This window comes from Lingula anatina, unplaced genomic scaffold (assembly GCF_051362555.1).
Source record: "Lingula anatina isolate TDL-2025a unplaced genomic scaffold, LinAna3.0 unanchor82, whole genome shotgun sequence".
NCBI lineage: Eukaryota > Metazoa > Brachiopoda > Lingulata > Lingulida > Lingulidae > Lingula > Lingula anatina.
In genome coordinates this window covers 5,351,491-5,368,252 of record NW_028257603.1, presented here as the reverse complement: position 1 = coordinate 5,368,252, position 16,762 = coordinate 5,351,491, and the positions used below count along the sequence as shown (strand labels likewise).

The following is a 16,762-nucleotide window of genomic DNA, read 5'->3' as shown; positions in this document are numbered from 1 at the left end:
TTTTATCTCCAGCATTCATGTGTCATGCCAAAGTGCTTAAGTATGCCGAAATGGTGATCAACAAAAATCAAAAACAGCAAATTTTGGGTTTGTTCGGCAAAGTTTTTATTTATAAACCTCTTTAGAATATATATGATTAACAAAAATCAAAAGCAGGTAATTTTAGTTGTTCAGCAAAGTTTTATTCATAAACCTCTTTAGAATATAAATGAATCTGAATAATTGTCATGGGGTAGTATAAAACAAGGCGGTCATTCATAAAACTGGTTGCACGCTGAAAACTTGTCGTCTAAATTATACTAGTTCAGATCTCGCAAATGCGTGTTTTCAAGTTCAAATTATTTTTTCTCGCAGTATGAACAAAAAAAAAAAAAAAAAAAAAATACTACATTACTTATTTTCAAATGGGTACGTTAGTGATTCATAGGCTTCTTGTATTTTCAAAACATACAGCTTTGTTATTTCTCGACATCAGGCACTTATTAATTTGAGTTTGTTAAAATGATTGTGAATGTTTCTCCTGTTACAACTCAAATATAGTACAATATTTGCCATATTTTGCCAACTTCACCATTCAATCCTCATCATCTGTTTCCGCAGCCCCGAAGCGAGGTTAACAATCGCCGTTTTGCAACATGCCCGCTAGACGGTTGGCAAACCTGTGGCAGTTGTTGAATAAAAAGCGGTACCTTCCAAATCTCGATTTGTAGGATCGTGTAAACTCTTTGGCGGCTTCAATACCACAGGTACTCGTCGCTGCTGGCCGAGCCTCCCAGCGGACTTCACAGTGTGGAGCGGCAGGGGACGTGCCAATAGAATACCCTATCTCGCCGTTCTCATCACGAACTCCCCACTCGAAGATTAGCCCACGATAGTATATCAGGCGATGTGCAATGCGTAAGGGAAATCGAAATACAGAGCGTTTGTTCTTCTTTCCCATGACACAAGCCATTTTTTGAGTTCCAAACCAGAATCCGTCTGGGTGTTCTAAAAAAAAAAAAAAAAATCCCCGTGTAATTGATTAGTGCGTGTGTAATATTACCAAATTAAAATAATGATAGCAAAGATAAATTAATACACGATGCATGGATTAAACTATGTTTGGTAATGGGCAAACAGCGAAACAAATGTGGCATAGTTTTTGGGGAAGGCAAGTAATTTCTGTGACATCGTAGCTATTGGTAACGTTATTATTGGTAATGTGTTGTATGCACCATAGAACAACTTTTCACTGACGTTTGTAGATAACTACTTTTTCTGTTACGTTTCTCTTCATTTGCAATCTATTTTCAGTATGAATTAGATGTAGGCGCACAAGAAGTTGTAATAAACATTTAATAATCATTTTAAAAATATATCAGTAATGTATGTATCGAAGGAAATCAAACTTCGTAATTCTGTGATTCATATGATCACTGCAGAAATATTGATTACACATATATTTCGCAGTTCATATTTGATCCAAGTTTTCAAAGATTAACTATGACCATCCATTTGTTTGCTGAGAAATTATTTCAAACATTCAGAGATCATGATAATGTTTTAAGTGTACATTTGAGATAGACACTTTTATTAAAACATATTCAGATAGTTCATATTTATTTCCGACCATGGTTGATCGATCGGCATCTTCAATTGACTCTAATTAATAAGAAAGCGTTGATAGTCGTTTTACGCTGAAAACTTTGCAAATGGAGTTTCAACAACGGTATTTTTACCGTCTGTGCAACATCCCAATGGCACACGTCGAGCCTAAAGTTTAAAACTTACGTTAACAGCAGAATAAGTGAAAGCTAGTGTATATTTCCTTGCTAACCAAAAGGCTCGTTTTTACCTACTTTTCACAATGAGAATTTTAATCTTGATAAAAACTCTAAGAACTAAACAACATCAGTCAAACACGACGTTTCTGACCACCACCTATGGGCTTTGGTCACGTGCTAACCAAAAGGCTCGTCTTTACCTACTTTTCACAATGAGAATTTTAATCTTGATAAAAACTCTAAAAACTAAATAACATCAGTCAAACACGACGTTTCTGACCACCACCTATGGGCTTTGCATGGTCACGTGAATGGTGATTTCGCGCCGGAATTCAATGCTCAGGAAACGGGACATTGTTCAGTCTCTTTAGTAAAGATAATTGTATTTTATCATCGTATCTGGATACCACGAAAAAACTTCTTTCATGTATTTAAACCTTCCTCTTATTTTGTACTTTAAATAACGCGTATAATCGATTTAACATTTTAAACTTTGAGTAAATACCATCGTTATTATTATCTTTATTATTATTATTTATGTTTGCATTTTATACTGATCGACAAAATTGTGACACTCTCAGTTTACATGCATTTCTTGGTTGGCAAGGAAATACAAACTGACCAATACATATAATAGGATATGTGTAACAGGATATGGAAGTCCTAGGAATGGAAGTCCGGGCTCCCGTATGATAAGTGCAGGTTAGGGTTAGTTGGAGTATTTGGGTTAGTAAATGGGGGGAATGTCACCTGTACAAAGTAATGGGAAGCGGACTACGAATCCTAGCGGACTTCCATCCCTGTTAAACAGGCATTTTTATTTACCATACCTTGGAAGATTACTTCATCCGTTCGTCTAGTAGTTGGTATTACTTCATCCGTTCGTCTAGTAGTAGGTGGTGCCGACAGTACAAAACTGTAAATGACATTCACGCAGAGTAGGAATACAACGACCTACAAAAAGGATTTCATTTAAGCATAATATAAAACTCCAAGAATCCAAATTCATTATTTTTTTCCATTTCTAAGAAATCGTGAGTGAAATCGAAAATAAATAAATAAATAAATAAAAACTAAGAGAATGGGTATTTATACCTGTGGGATCAGAACACGTTACAATGTTCCGAGTGTTCTAACTCAGTGATCACAATGGACGTGATTAATTATCTGAGCATCTTTTGACATTTCAAGTTAATTCATATGAAAATGAGTAAAACGACATAGGCTATTTGTATTAGACTTACGTTACCTGAATGGTATTCCACATTTTTCGTAGTCCTATCGTTTAACTTTGAAAACTACTTGGGACGCTCGGCGTCTTACTTTATACAGCACCACAAACGAACACAAGAGGGGAGTAGATTTAGCTGAGAGTTCCTCTTCGTTTTCCCTTTGGAACATTTCCATGACTTCAAAGTTCCATTGACATAGTTCACAATTTGAAGAAAAACATCCTGTTTTCATTGGCACACTTCAAAATTTGGAGAATAACATCCTTTTTTCATTGGCACACTTCAAAATGTAAAGAAAAACATCCTCGATTTTTATACGTAAGTATTGGCGTAAGTACGTGTCATACGACTAATTAATATCAGCTTCTAGATTTTATCTCATTACTAATGTTCACCCTCCTAATTTGCTATTAATAAGAACAGTAATGTAAAAAAAGGTTTACGATTTTTAATGTCAAATTAGCAGGATGAACAAAAGTAAATAAAAGCTATAAAGTCACCGGATGTAAGTGAAGTTTTGTCTAGAGTCTAATTAGGCAAAATGGAAAATGCCCACGTGAGGCTAGGATTGATATTTCAATTTCACGATCAAAGATAATTTCCCATGATGTTGCCACGCCTGCAAACTGGACCTCGTTAACTTTTCAAATTTGACGCCCTGGAAAATATATTTACCGAATATGTAATTTCAGACTGATTAAAGAGACTGCACAATAAGGAAAGGTTGTGTGCGTGCGTGATCGTCAAAATCAGCATTGAAGATTTTTAGATCACACAAAAGATGCCGGAAAAATAATAAATGTAAAATTTAAAACATAAATCTCACTCCATTTACAAGAGGTGACTCTGGGTAACTACAGGCTTCACCTCGAGAACAAATTTGCTCACATTTCTCGTCTGGTGAGTGATTTGTTGCAGAAACACAATGTTCTGAGTATGGGAGGATGGATCAACCTTCTTCGAGCCCTGATACTAACTTAACTGAGCAGCTGCTTCCCGAATTGGAGTAACATGTAGCAATGCAGTGGAACTTCAGCCCCCTTACAATCTGGACCAATTCCAAAAAGCTTTTCTGGACGAATGATGTAATTTTCCACAAAACAGAATTCTTGCCCTAGTTGAAGGTAGTACGGTGGACACTCACGCTATTAGACAGGTGGCCTTTAACGAGCACATGCTCGTGCTAATTGTGTGTAAATTTGGTGTCATTTGGTGCTACTGTTTTAATTTTATGGACTGTGAGATTCACTGTAGAACATCAGATTTCCGAGATTTGAGGGGATGCATGTTCTAAATTCGGAAAATGGTATAAATTAGGGGTATCTTCACGGGTATTTTTAATGTTCTGTACCGTGAGTCATGATAAATATGATATCTGAAATAAGAAACACTCTATGGTGTCTGAAATAAGAAGCACTGATGCGAGGTGATCATATGATCATAATAAAAAAGAAAAAAAAAAAGAATTGGAGGTGGGGCAACCTTTTTCACCAACAGGTGTCTCAGAGTGCCAATGCAAATTGGGAAGTTAACAGCCAAGTACATTTAAAAACTAGAAAAGCACTCCAAGAGCTCAGACCTCCGCCAAGGCAGCAAGGTCTCCACCCAATGCCGTTTCACCCTTAAATTCTCATTCTATAATGATTTAGTTTTTTTATTTTTGATTATTGATTATTGATTGATTACTGATCCGGATCACCACCAAAAACTAATCATCTGTTCCTTGACCCACTTGTGACAGTTCCAGAAAATGTCATCAAAATCGGTCCATAACTTAGTTTTTTTATTTTTGATTATTGATTGATTATTGATTCTGATCAGCACCAAAAACTAATCACCTGTTCCTTAGCCCACTGAAAATTTCATATATATTTCATACTATATATATATATATATATATATATATATATATATATATATATAAATCTGAAAGCAACCGCAAATTACGGATAATATAATAGAATGCTAAATTCCTCTGCAGTTCAGTAAACATTTGCTTTAAGTCTGTGTATAAGGCAGAGATGATTTTAATGGATACAGCCTAAACGAAGTATTGCGTAACTTTTTGAGCCCGTTGTAATTTTTTTTCGTCAGATTGGATTATTAAGCTGGGTCCCCAGACGTTTTCTACCGGTGGCCAGTACGAGTATGCAATGGTCACAGATAACTTCCGGGTCACCCTGTTTGTGTTGACACGGGATCTGGAAGCCTTCAAGCTGAAGTACGATCAGAAGGTCAAGCAATTTGTGAAAGATGCCGGATTTACGGAATGGTTGAATGAACCGATGATCACATACCAAGGAAAAGACTGCCTCTATGCACAGCCTCCACAGTGAAATATTCTGTTCCTATTGTGGATTCAGTTGTATATGCAGACTTTTGTGAGGTAGAGTAATAGGAAGGACAATGTTTTCAGTGACTGTTACTTAATAACAGCCATGAAATGAAAGATGCACGGGGAGGCATTGTTCCATTCTATGTAGTATCCTCGTGTTTCTAAAGCATCCTTTTTTATATTCAATATAACAAAAATAACACATAAAAATGTCACTGTCACGGTTTAATTAAGACTTTTATCGTTCTATATTTGGAAGATATCCGCAGGTTTATTTAAATAAACTCTTTGCCTTTCTTTTCACATTGCTATTCTAATCTGACCCGGGAAGAGTGTTCTGCTCCAACACTACTTGAGAAGGCTGAGGAGCCAGAAGTAGAATTTGAGTACTGTATGAAGGAGTCTTCATGTGTTTATTTTTGCCAAGAACCTGGTCCATAGACCCTTACGATGGTATGAAGTTTATTACTTCAAAGGGAAAATAACCAAATTTGGCAACTCACTTTGTACTGATTCTCTCATTATATTTGGAAAGCTGTTTAAATCTTGTTATGCTTTGATTTCGTTTTTCCTTTCATTCGACATCAAATTGAATTGGATAAAATGTGTTTTGTTTGTGATTAGAAATCAAAAGAAATGATTTTTCGGACAAACACATTTATAGATTAAACACTTTTTTCATCATAGATTTACTTCGTCTAGAATAAATATTACAGAATAAACTTTTGGTTTTATAATTAAAGACAAATATAAAACCTAAAAGAACAAACTAATTGATCCAAGTGAATCATTATTTGCTTTTACATCGAAAATGATCATGCAGATATATAAGATATTCCAAGTTTCACAAAGCGTGATAAGAACATTGTTATCATCTACATCGCCACAGATGGAAAGTCAACACTGGAAAACGCTTACAGCAATGTAGTGAAATACAGAAAATGAAAATGTAAAAATACTGACCTTGCGTATGTTCTTTGCAACTAAAACTGTCTTATTTAGTGGACTATGGACTATCGTGTCCTTAATGATTTCTGTTTTTATTTTTCGAGCACTTAGGTAGAAAAACTGATAAATCATTATTTGAAGAAAAGAACTTCAATGTAAATGTCCTAGTTGATATCAATCAAAATTTTTCATATCGAGACTGTCATTTTGACATAATTAACTTAATTTAAAAAATCACTTTAATTAATTTCCATTCCCTTACTTGCCTACTTAGTATAGTAACACAAGTGTCAATATATTTCAACATATATCAATATAATTTGATGTAAATTGATATATGTTGTAAAGGCGTCAAATCTTGAGCACAGATTTCTCAAATATCAGCACCTCAGATGTCGATGTTTTAGTCTGCTTAGTTTTCCAATTCCCTCTGGATGGCCAGCAATAGCAGCTGGGAGAGCGATGTAGCCGAATTAGGGGCATCTGGAAATAATTTGACTGTGGTAAAAAGTGACTTGATTATAAAAAATAATTAGAATATAATTCGCCACTTTACAGTGAAATCATTTCAACTGATAATAATGATAAACAGGGGCCCAACAAATAATTACAAACTGGACAAATATATAACGAAAGTGTTTTTTATTCTTACCATCCACATCAAGAAGTACGCATGCGTCCTGACATTCCTTGACCCCAGGTCTGGTTAAAATATCCAACAAGGTGGACTTGAAAATTGCCCGTTGTTTCAGTTTTTCCTCCTGTGACAGGTCAGCCAGTGTGTCTTCTTCCATCTCAAACAGCGTGAGAAGGGGTGTGGCATATTCCGCCACACAGTAGTAATCCTACGAGCAGACCAGATAAAGGGAATGCTTTAATTCATGACAACTACTCATTTCCATTTCAATAAATTTAACAAGCCTTGAAGTGAGAGAGAGAGAAAGACAGTGTGTGTGTGTGTGTGTGTGTGTGTGAGAGAGAGAGAGAGAGAGAGAGAGAGAGGGATAGAGAGAGAGACCTGATCACATACCTGCCCATCTTCCGAGGTCACTTTATAGACAAAATTTCTGTACACTCTCTGCGGATTTCCTGACCGGTTGGCCTTGAACTCGGCAAGGTGCGCCCCGGGTTGGACCGCGGAATCCCCGTCTGTGAGGGTGGGGTGCGCAAAACACGAGGTGGGCAGCAGGATGAACAGTTTGGGGGCGATGCGTTGGTTGCTAGCGTCCCAAAAAGTTGACGTCTTTACTCTGTCAGCTAGACCTGAGGACGGGTGAAAGAATATTTTTGTTATTTTTTAAAGAAATCTGATATCCAGTTACTAATTAAAAAATCAATTTTGTTCAAATTGACTTCTTGGAACTGTCCACATCTTACCTGTAAAGGGGTAATAATTTAAATATTTTTGTCGTTAACTGTATCGAGTCCTTAATAGTACCTATTTATTTCGACGATTTGTACTTCAATCATAATATTTCTCTGTTAATTCATAACAGCGACTGGGATTCTTTTTGCTATATTAACCTTACTAGTTAGATAGCCGTAGTAATAAGACCACTTACCGGGTAAAATTAGTTTCAGATAGCCGTAGTAATAAGACCACTTACCGGGTAAAATCAGCTTCAGATAGCTGTAGTAATAAGACCACTTACCGGGTAAAATCAGTTTCAGATAGCCGTAGTAATAAGACCACTTACCGGGTAAAATCAGCTTCAGATAGCTGTAGTAATAAGACCACTTACCGGGTAAAATCAGTTTTAGATAGCCGTAGTAATAAGACCACTTACCGGGTAAAATCAGTTTCAGATAGCCGTAGTAATAAGACCACTTACCGGGTAAAATCAGTTTTAGATGGCTGTAGTAATAAGACCACTTACCGGGTAAAATCAGTTTCAGATAGCCGTAGTAATAAGATCACTTACCGGGTAAAATCAGTTTCAGATAGCCGTAGTAATAAGACCAGGCCAGGCCGTAGCCCATACTGTTCTTTATGTCGGAGGCTGCTGCGGTCATCGTGAACTGAAATTAATAGATATCGTGAGTTATTCTAAATCATTCAAATATGAGGACAAAAACAAATAAACCATCGAAATAAATTAATTTAAACATTGAAAAAAAGGCAGCTTAGCGCTGACACATTTCACGAGAAATAATAATAATAATAATAATGATGATAAGAATAATAATAATAAAATATGATTGACGGCTTATAAAAAATCGGAATTGAAAAGGGGTGACTTTAACAAAACAGGATAAACTATCAAGTTAAAAGATTTGTTCGAACAATACCCTCACCTTAGGCTATATATTACATGTTATGTTGCTCCTTAGATGTATACAGTGTAGGGACATGAAACTCAATCTCATTATCCAGATCAAAAGGAATGTAAAAGTATCAAGCCCCTATTACAACTGTCATTTTTTTGGAAGGCACTGTACCTGAATACAAGTTCTTACCTTATTAAATGGAGCTGCCTGTATTATTTGTTGTTCTCTTCGTCCGGATTTATCTGTACTCCTGTTCACAATGTGGAAATATGGCTTGCTTTGTCCATTTTATACGGTTACCAATCGCCAAATTACAGTTTTCCAGATTTGAATCATGGCCTAGTTTTAGCAGAAGGGAATTCCCCTCTGCATGACGCTGATTACATAAAAAGACAGGCATAGACATGGCCGTGGTATTATTGAAGGCATTTTGGTGCAAACTTTTTACGGAAGGGGTGTGCAAGTGAAATTTCCACAGGGACATTAAATATTCCCGTAAACCACAATTTCAAAAGAGATTCAGTAACTTTTTACTTAAAATTCCTCTTGGGAAATTTGTTGTTGTGCTAAGTATCGTGATTTCGATAAGATTAATTCTATTTTACGAAAAGGCCGTAATTTAAGTAATTGAAAGTGATAAATCCGTTTGGGAAACTTTGTTCTGTTTAAAAATATATTTAGAGAGCAAACGTTATTTTGGTACAGAAATTTCAGGATTTTCATTTGAGGTTTTTTTATTCTCTTTGATATATGGGTAAAGCAAGTATAAATGGACGTTGTAGAAATATTTTTTAAAAAAGTTTTATTATTCAAATGGTTTTTGCTGTAATGGAATCTCACTTTTTATTTGAAAAAAAATCCTGTTCGATATATGTTTACATATGAAGAGTAAATGAAGCAGTTATAAATGGATGTTTAAGAAGTTATAGAAAAACTTAATTAAAAAAACTTTTTCTATTAGCTATTTAAACAAGGTGAACATATCCGTATAATAATGGTAAATCTTGTAAGATAGTATTATACTGGCTTTAGACTAATGGACACGCATGCCTACTTTTCACTTGATCATGTCGCCTAGATTACACTTTATCAATATTGCTGGCCAGTGACGAGGCTCAGGACAGAGCGTGGTAATATATCATAAGTGACGAGGCTCAGGACAGGGAGTGATAAGATATCAGGGCGGAGGACAGGAGTGTCAGCACCTGCTGAAATATAGGTTATCTGGGCCCCATATCTCGTAAGCTTCGCTATGTTGCGAGCGGGCACGAGGATGGCGATTCCTCGCTATTTGCGAGTGCGATTGCACCCACCTGTTATCTTGAAGCCTTAGCAAACGCAACGCAATTATAACCTCAAACTCTACTAAAATTCGATTGCCGCATAAAGTGAAGACGTCATAATACAATTACACAAAATGTATTTTTTTCACCATGACGCTAATCAAGAAGTTGTATTTATTTATAGGAATATCATAATTACAAATACTGATATTTGAAGTGTTTGATACCAATAAAATGTCAAAAAACAAGCGAAGCTTGGACTGACACAATTACTGACACATTGGTGGGAAGTGTTCAGTCTCACAATAATAGACATTGAGGAAGGTCACGGTGCGACCGAATGCTTTGTTTCTGCTTTTTCATTTTGTGTATGATTATTATCAACAGGCAACACAGATGAATTATATTCATCAGAAAATATAAAATGATGCATGAAACTTTAAATTTTGAAATTTTTATGCATAATAAAATATAACTTTAGCATTCTTCACGTGAATATTTACCGCAAGTTTTTCTATCAGAGGCACCGAGTGATTCAATCTATATGTTTTGTTATATGCTATTACTTGTGTGACTAGCAACCCAAACTTGCCGCCATGTTTAATTACATGAAAGACACATTAAAATGACGAATTATGCATACGCAGAGGCCAAATAATAATAATACGCAAATAATAGCCTAAAAACTAATGGTGATTTCGCTATTAGCGCACGGTCGCGATTTGCGAGCCTTTCGAGATATGGGATAGCGAGGAATCGCCATGCTTGCGCCCGCTCGCCATAAGCGAAATTTTCTGTAGCGAAAAAAGGGTCGACAAGGGTGGTGGGCTGAAGGTCGGACAGGCCACCTGACAGTTTGGCTGCTGCGTGTGAGTCGAAATAGACAAAATGGCATCGTCCGAAATGACCTTTAATAGATTTGGTAGTATTATCGTAATGAAAATGATTAAAAGTACAGATACAAAGTTGTGATTGTAATGAATACATTGTACCTTTCATAATAATACAATATACATTTGTTAAGAGGTTAAATAGTGTAAGTAAGAAAGTTAAAGAGTGCATGTGTTGTTCAATAATAAAAAAAGAATAAGGGAGTATAGTTATCATTCCTTCAGGATGATACAATGAAAAATCTGTATTAATAGAAATGGCGACCTAAGGTCAAGTAACATACCATTGCCTAATAAGAGAATGATTATATTTTGGTAATGACGTAATGATGGAAAGTTATGGAAAAAGGGATAATCATAGACATTGTGTAAGAGCTGAGGAATTATTACATTACCAAATAAGGTAATGTAGGAGAAAGACTTTGTGATACATCATGACATTGGAATGATGATCTATAGGATAAAAGAGAATGCATTGTAACTGGAAAATAAGAATATACGAATAAATCTTTTAGACTCCCAAAAGATGTATGTTCTTCATTTATAGTACTGGCAAAATAAAAGGTACTATAGTATTAAGCATATCTTTGCATCATTTTTAAAACATTTCTGTGAAGTGTTCAAAGTGCTTTAATATTCTGAGAATACAAATAAAGACACACTGTTTGTTTGATATTTGTTTTATTAATTGCTTTACCAACAAAATGCATGAAATAACCTTGAATAGATTTGGTAATATGAAGTATATCTATTTGTGACTTTAAATACATTTCTACGAAGTATTCGCAATGCTTTAATATTTTGAGAGCATGGATAAAGATATATTGTTAGTTTAATTCGTGTTTCTGTGGTAAAATTTGTGTTTCCAGCTGTGTACTGACAGCATTCCTTTACTTATGCAGTTTTTTTTATTGGACTGTTTTTTTTTCGCCCTCTCGCACCGATTTTGGGGTACCCAGAGGATGTCATCCATAAAAATAAAAAAGTGTGGCTTTAGGTAGAAAAACTGAAAAATCATTATTTGAAGAAAAGAACTTCAATGTAAATGTCCTAGTTGATCTCAACCATAATTTTTACATACCGAGACTGTCATTTTGACATAATCAACTTAATTAAAAAAATCACTTAAATTAATTTCCATTCCCTTACTGGCCTACTTACTATAGTAACACAAGTGTCAATATATTTCAACATATATCAATAAAACTTGATGTAAATGATATATGTTGTAAAGGTGTCAAATCTTGAGCACAGATTTCTCAAATATCAGCACCTCAGATGTCGATGTTTTAGTCTGCTTAGTTTTCCAATTCCCTCTGTATAGCCTGTAATAGCAGCTGGGAGAGCGATGTCGCCGAATTAGGGGCATCTGGAAATAATATGACTGTGGTTAAAAGTGCCTTGATTATAAAGTATAATTAGAATATAATTCGCCACTTTACAGTGAAATCATTTCAACTGAATAATAATGATAAACAGGGGCCCAACAAATAACTAGACTGCAACTGGCTAAAGCCAGTGGCGGAGGATTCCCCTGCAAAATAGGCGTGGAAATGCTCTTACAAGGTCATGTGAAGGTCACGGGTTAAATTTGATCCCATATTCTGAAAGAGCGTGTGCGAATTGGGGGGGGGGGGGGGGGGGGGGGTCAACAAAACATCACTTTTAGCCCACGTCAATAATTCTCCATGAAATAGCCAAATGACCTTGAAAATGAGGGTCAAGGTCAAATTTGACATTTGATTTGGGGGTTTTGGGTATATGTTTGGGGTAGTTTACTATAGCATGCTATGACCAAAAACCAGTGTTTCATGGAGAAATTGCCAAACACAAGATTTCTGCAATGTCATAAATATTTAAAAATCTATATTAAAAAAAGTAATTAAGCAGTCGCTACCAAAGTACGGCTAACTTAAGATATATATATATAGGGCATCATTTGCCACTATGATTGGGGCTCTGGGCCTTCCGGTTCTTGAGATCTCGGAAACAAACCTTTTTTGAGCCCGTTTGGCCATTAGCGACCTTGACCTTGACCTACTTGCATAAAAGTAGGTCATTATATGTGGATTTACCTCAGTATCACTGGCCATAAGGCTCTTAGCCATATGGCTTATACTTTAGGCCTAATGGCAATTTCAAATTTTACAATTTTTGCCTTTAAAAGCCCCTGTGACCTTGAAAAGTAGGTCAAGGTCACTGAAACTGGTTCTGTGGCATATTCTGACCATAGGCTACCTATGATAATTATTTCAGATTTTTTGCGAAAAAAAAACGCGCGGAAAGAATAATAACTAGACTGCAACTGGCTAAAGCCAGTGGCAGAGGATTCCCCTGCAAAATAGGCGTGGAAATGCTCTTACAAGGTCATGTGAAGGTCATGGGTTAAATTTGATCCCATATTCTGAAAGAGCATGTGCAAATTGGGGGGGGGGGGTCAACAAAACATCACTTTTAGCCCACTTCAATATTTCTCTATGAAATAGCCAAATGACCTTGAAAATGAGGGTCAAGGTCAAATTTGACATTTGATTTGGGGGTTTTGGGTATATGTTTGGGGTGGTTTACTATAGCATGCTATGACCAAAAACCAGTGTTTCATGGAGAAATTGCCAAACTCAAGATTTCTGCAAAGTCATAAATATTTAAAAATCTATAATAAAAAAAGTAATTAGGCAGTCGCTACCAAAGTACGGCTAACCTTAGATAAATATATAGGGCATCATTTGCCACTATGATCGGGGCTCTGGGCCTTCCGGTTCTTGAGATCTCGGAAACAAACCTTTTTTGAGCCCGTTTGGCCATTAGCGACCTTGACCTTGACCTACTTGCATAAAAGTAGGTTATTATCTGTGGATTTGGCTCAGTATCATTGGCCATAAGGCCCTTGGCCATATGGCTTATACTTTAGGCCTAATGGCAATTTCAAATTTTACAAATTTTGCCTTTAAAAGCTCCTGTGACCTTGAAAAGTAGGTCAAGGTCACTAAAAATGGGTCTATAGCATATTCTTACCATAGGCTACCTATGTAAATTATTTCAGATTTTTTGCGAAAAAAAACGCGCGGAAAGAATAATAATAATAATAATAATAATAATAATAATAATAATAATAATAATACCAAAAACAATAGTATTCCCCTATTGGGAATCCTAATAATACTACCAAAAACAATAGTATTCCTCTATGGGGAATCCTAATTACAAACTGGACAAATATATAACGAAAGTGTTTTTTATTCTTACCATCCACATCAAGAAGTACGCATGCGTCCTGACATTCCTTGACCCCAGATCTGGTTAAAATATCCAACAAGGTGGACTTGAAAATTGCCCGTTGTTTCAGTTTTTCCTCCTGTGACAGGTCAGCCAGTGTGTCTTCTTCCATCTCAAACAGCGTGAGAAGGGGTGTGGCATATTCCGCCACACAGTAGTAATCCTACGAGCAGACCAGATAAAGGGAATGCTTTAATTCATGACAACTACTCATTTCCATTTCAATAAATTTAACAAGCCTTGAAGTGAGAGAGAGAGAAAGACAGTGTGTGTGTGTGTGTGTGTGTGTGTGTGTGAGAGAGAGAGAGAGAGAGAGAGAGACAGTGTGTGTGTGTGTGTGTGTGTGTGTGTGAGAGAGAGAGAGGGATAGAGAGAGAGACCTGATCACATACCTGCCCATCTTCCGAGGTCACTTTATAGACAAAATTTCTGTACACTCTCTGCGGATTTCCTGACCGGTTGGCCTTGAACTCGGCGAGGTGCGCCCCAGGTTGGACAGCGGAGTCCCCGTCTGTGAGGGTGGGGTGCGCAAAACACGAGGTGGGCAGCAGGATGAACAGTTTGGGGGCGATGCGTTGGTTGCTAGCGTCCCAAAAAGTTGACGTCTTTACTCTGTCAGCTAGACCTGAGGACGGGTGAAAGAATATTTTTGTTATTTTTTAAAGAAATCTGATATCCAGTTACTGATTAAAAAATCAATTTTTTTCAAATTGACTTCTTGGAACTGTCCACATCTTACCTGTAAAGTGGTAATAATTTAAATATTTGTGTCGTTAACTGTTTCTAGTCCTGAATAGTACCTATTTATTTCGACGATTTGTACTTCAATCATAATATTTCTCTGTTACCACTTACCGGACCACTTACCGGGGAAAATTAGTTTCAGGTAGCCGTAGTAATAAGACCACTTACCGGGTAAAATCAGCTTCAGATAGCCGTAGTAATAAGATCACTTACCGGGTAAAATCAGTTTCAGATAGCCGTAGTAATAAGACCAGGCCAGGCCGTAGCCCATACTGTTCTTTATCTCGGAGGCTGCTGCGGTCATCGTGAACTGAAATTAATAGATATCGTGAGTTATTCTAAATCATTCAAATATGAGGACAAAAACAAATAAACCATCGAAATAAATTAATTTAAACATTGAAAAAAGGCGGCTGACACATTTCACGAGAAATAATAATAATAATGATAAGAATAATAATAATAAAATATGATTGACGGCTTATAAAAAAATGGAATTGAAAAGGGGTGACTTTAAGAAAACCGGATAAACTATCAAGTTAAAAGATTTGTTCGAACAATACCCTCACCTTAGGCTATATATTACATGTTATGTTGCTCCTTAGATGTATACAGTGTAGGGACATGAAACTCAATCTCATTATCCAGATCAAAATGAATGTAAACGTATCAAGCCCCTGTTACAACTGTCATTTTTTGGAAGGCACTGTACCTGTACCTGAATACATGTTCTTACCTTATTAAATAGAGCTGCCTGTATTATTGGTTGTTCTCTTCGTCCGGATTTATCTGTACTCCTGTTCACAATGTGGAAATATGGCTTGTTTTGTCCATTTTATACGACAAGGTGATAATCTATCACCAACCCTATTTGCCTTATACATTAATGACTTAGCGCAAGAGATAAAACGGATCTCGAAAGGTGTTGAAGTAGGAAAAAACTTTATAGATATATTATTATATGCAGATTATGTGGTATTTATTGCTCCTACTGAGGAAAACTTGCAAGCTATGCTTGATAAGCTAAGTGAGTGGTCTTATAAATGGAGTTTATTTGTTAACCAAAAGAAAACAAAAATCGTACATTTTAGAAAAAACCAGGTGTTGAAAGGAGTAACTTTCAGTTTAATTGCGGTGGAGTGCCACTTGATTATGAAAAGTCTTATAAATATCTTGGAGTTACCTTAGCAGAGACACTTAATTATAGTACAAATGCAGACAACCATTCTTGCCCCGCCCCCATAGTAACGGTGCTTGACAACGGAGGCGGCGGCCTAATGCCTGCCACCCGTACCAGTCAGGACAGGTAGAAAAACTCTTCCAAATGTATATTTTTAGTCCGTGTTTCACAAATATAACTTAATTGAGTATTAGATACAATATTGTTTATTTCTAACGTATAAAAAACTAAAAATCGAGTTTTAGACATATTTGTAATATCCTAGAGTTAAAACTCCGAAAGCTGATATTGTTTTAAACACCTACATTTACCTGAGATAATCAAAAGCCGTCAATTAAAATAAAATAGTGTGCTTGTCGTATAAAAAGACCAATCTAATGTTTTACTCAAATATTAGTTTTGGTTACACGTATTGGGCTAAGAATTAAACTAAGCCATGTTTTGCACGTTTTAAAGCTAATACCAAATTTCGGTCTTTATTTTTTGTGCGTGAAGCACGCTACTGGCGCTTGTAATGTGAGTGTTTGTGAAGAAGCATTATTGTGTGTGAAATAAACCAAAGAGTCACGCTAGGGGGCATGCATTCAAAACGTCTAACCTGAAGTAAAAAGGTATATCGTGCCTAAATATTACCAGACTGTTCAAAGTCACATGGAAACCATTTCAACTCTCTGCTTTGTGTCCTTGCTGAGGCGATGTAAGAAGTACACCACATTTTAGGCCAACTTTGGCTAGGGTTCAGTCACAACGAGAAAAATGACTCGAAAACATAATACTGCAAACGACGTATTAATAGTAAATCAAGGTAATGGCTGCACCCTGGGAGGTTAATGAATATTAAGC

The 16,762-nt window shown here is 36.2% G+C and overlaps 3 protein-coding genes across 4 annotated transcripts; all 3 read right to left on the bottom strand.

The window, feature by feature from the left end:
- Positions 1-105: 105 nt before the first annotated feature.
- Positions 106-3,290, bottom strand: LOC147759266 (uncharacterized). Its single transcript, XM_086998328.1, has 3 exons — positions 3,013-3,290; positions 2,594-2,717; positions 106-987 (listed from the first exon to the last, which is right to left on the bottom strand). Exons 1-3 carry the CDS (start codon positions 3,028-3,030, stop codon positions 614-616), a joined length of 516 nt encoding a protein of 171 aa, XP_086854454.1. The 5' UTR covers positions 3,031-3,290; the 3' UTR covers positions 106-613.
- Positions 3,291-6,000: 2,710 nt separating this feature from the next.
- Positions 6,001-8,884, bottom strand: LOC106181941 (stimulator of interferon genes protein). Its single transcript, XM_086998704.1, has 5 exons — positions 8,736-8,884; positions 8,201-8,297; positions 7,309-7,541; positions 6,931-7,123; positions 6,001-6,761 (listed from the first exon to the last, which is right to left on the bottom strand). Exons 2-5 carry the CDS (start codon positions 8,289-8,291, stop codon positions 6,691-6,693), a joined length of 588 nt encoding a protein of 195 aa, XP_086854830.1. The 5' UTR covers positions 8,292-8,297; positions 8,736-8,884; the 3' UTR covers positions 6,001-6,690.
- Positions 8,885-11,387: 2,503 nt separating this feature from the next.
- Positions 11,388-15,619, bottom strand: LOC147759265 (stimulator of interferon genes protein-like). 2 transcript variants are annotated; one of them, XM_086998693.1, is made up of 5 exons: positions 15,476-15,619; positions 14,953-15,049; positions 14,388-14,620; positions 13,966-14,158; positions 11,388-12,088 (listed from the first exon to the last, which is right to left on the bottom strand). In XM_086998693.1, exons 2-5 carry the CDS (start codon positions 15,041-15,043, stop codon positions 12,018-12,020), a joined length of 588 nt encoding a protein of 195 aa, XP_086854819.1. In that variant the 5' UTR covers positions 15,044-15,049; positions 15,476-15,619; the 3' UTR covers positions 11,388-12,017. The 2 variants fall into 2 exon arrangements, with proteins under 2 accessions (XP_086854819.1, XP_086854820.1); XM_086998694.1 differs by lacking the exon at positions 15,476-15,619 and adding an exon at positions 15,309-15,449.
- Positions 15,620-16,762: the final 1,143 nt, after the last annotated feature.

Coding starts and splice junctions, on each gene's coding strand:
- LOC147759266 (XM_086998328.1), bottom strand. Junction 988..2,593: donor GGATGAAGTAATCTTCCAAG/GTATGGTAAATA, acceptor TTTTTTTTTTAG/AACACCCAGACGGATTCTGG.
- LOC106181941 (XM_086998704.1), bottom strand. CDS start 8,291: ATGACCGCAGCAGCCTCCGACATAAAGAACAGTATGGGCTACGGCCTG. Junction 7,542..8,200: donor TCTGAAACTGATTTTACCCG/GTAAGTGATCTT, acceptor ACCCGTCCTCAG/GTCTAGCTGACAGAGTAAAG. Junction 6,762..6,930: donor CGTACTTCTTGATGTGGATG/GTAAGAATAAAA, acceptor AATTATTTCCAG/ATGCCCCTAATTCGGCTACA.
- LOC147759265 (XM_086998693.1), bottom strand. CDS start 15,043: ATGACCGCAGCAGCCTCCGAGATAAAGAACAGTATGGGCTACGGCCTG. Junction 14,159..14,387: donor TGACCTCGGAAGATGGGCAG/GTATGTGATCAG, acceptor GTCTGCTCGTAG/GATTACTACTGTGTGGCGGA. Junction 12,089..13,965: donor CGTACTTCTTGATGTGGATG/GTAAGAATAAAA, acceptor TATTATTTCCAG/ATGCCCCTAATTCGGCGACA.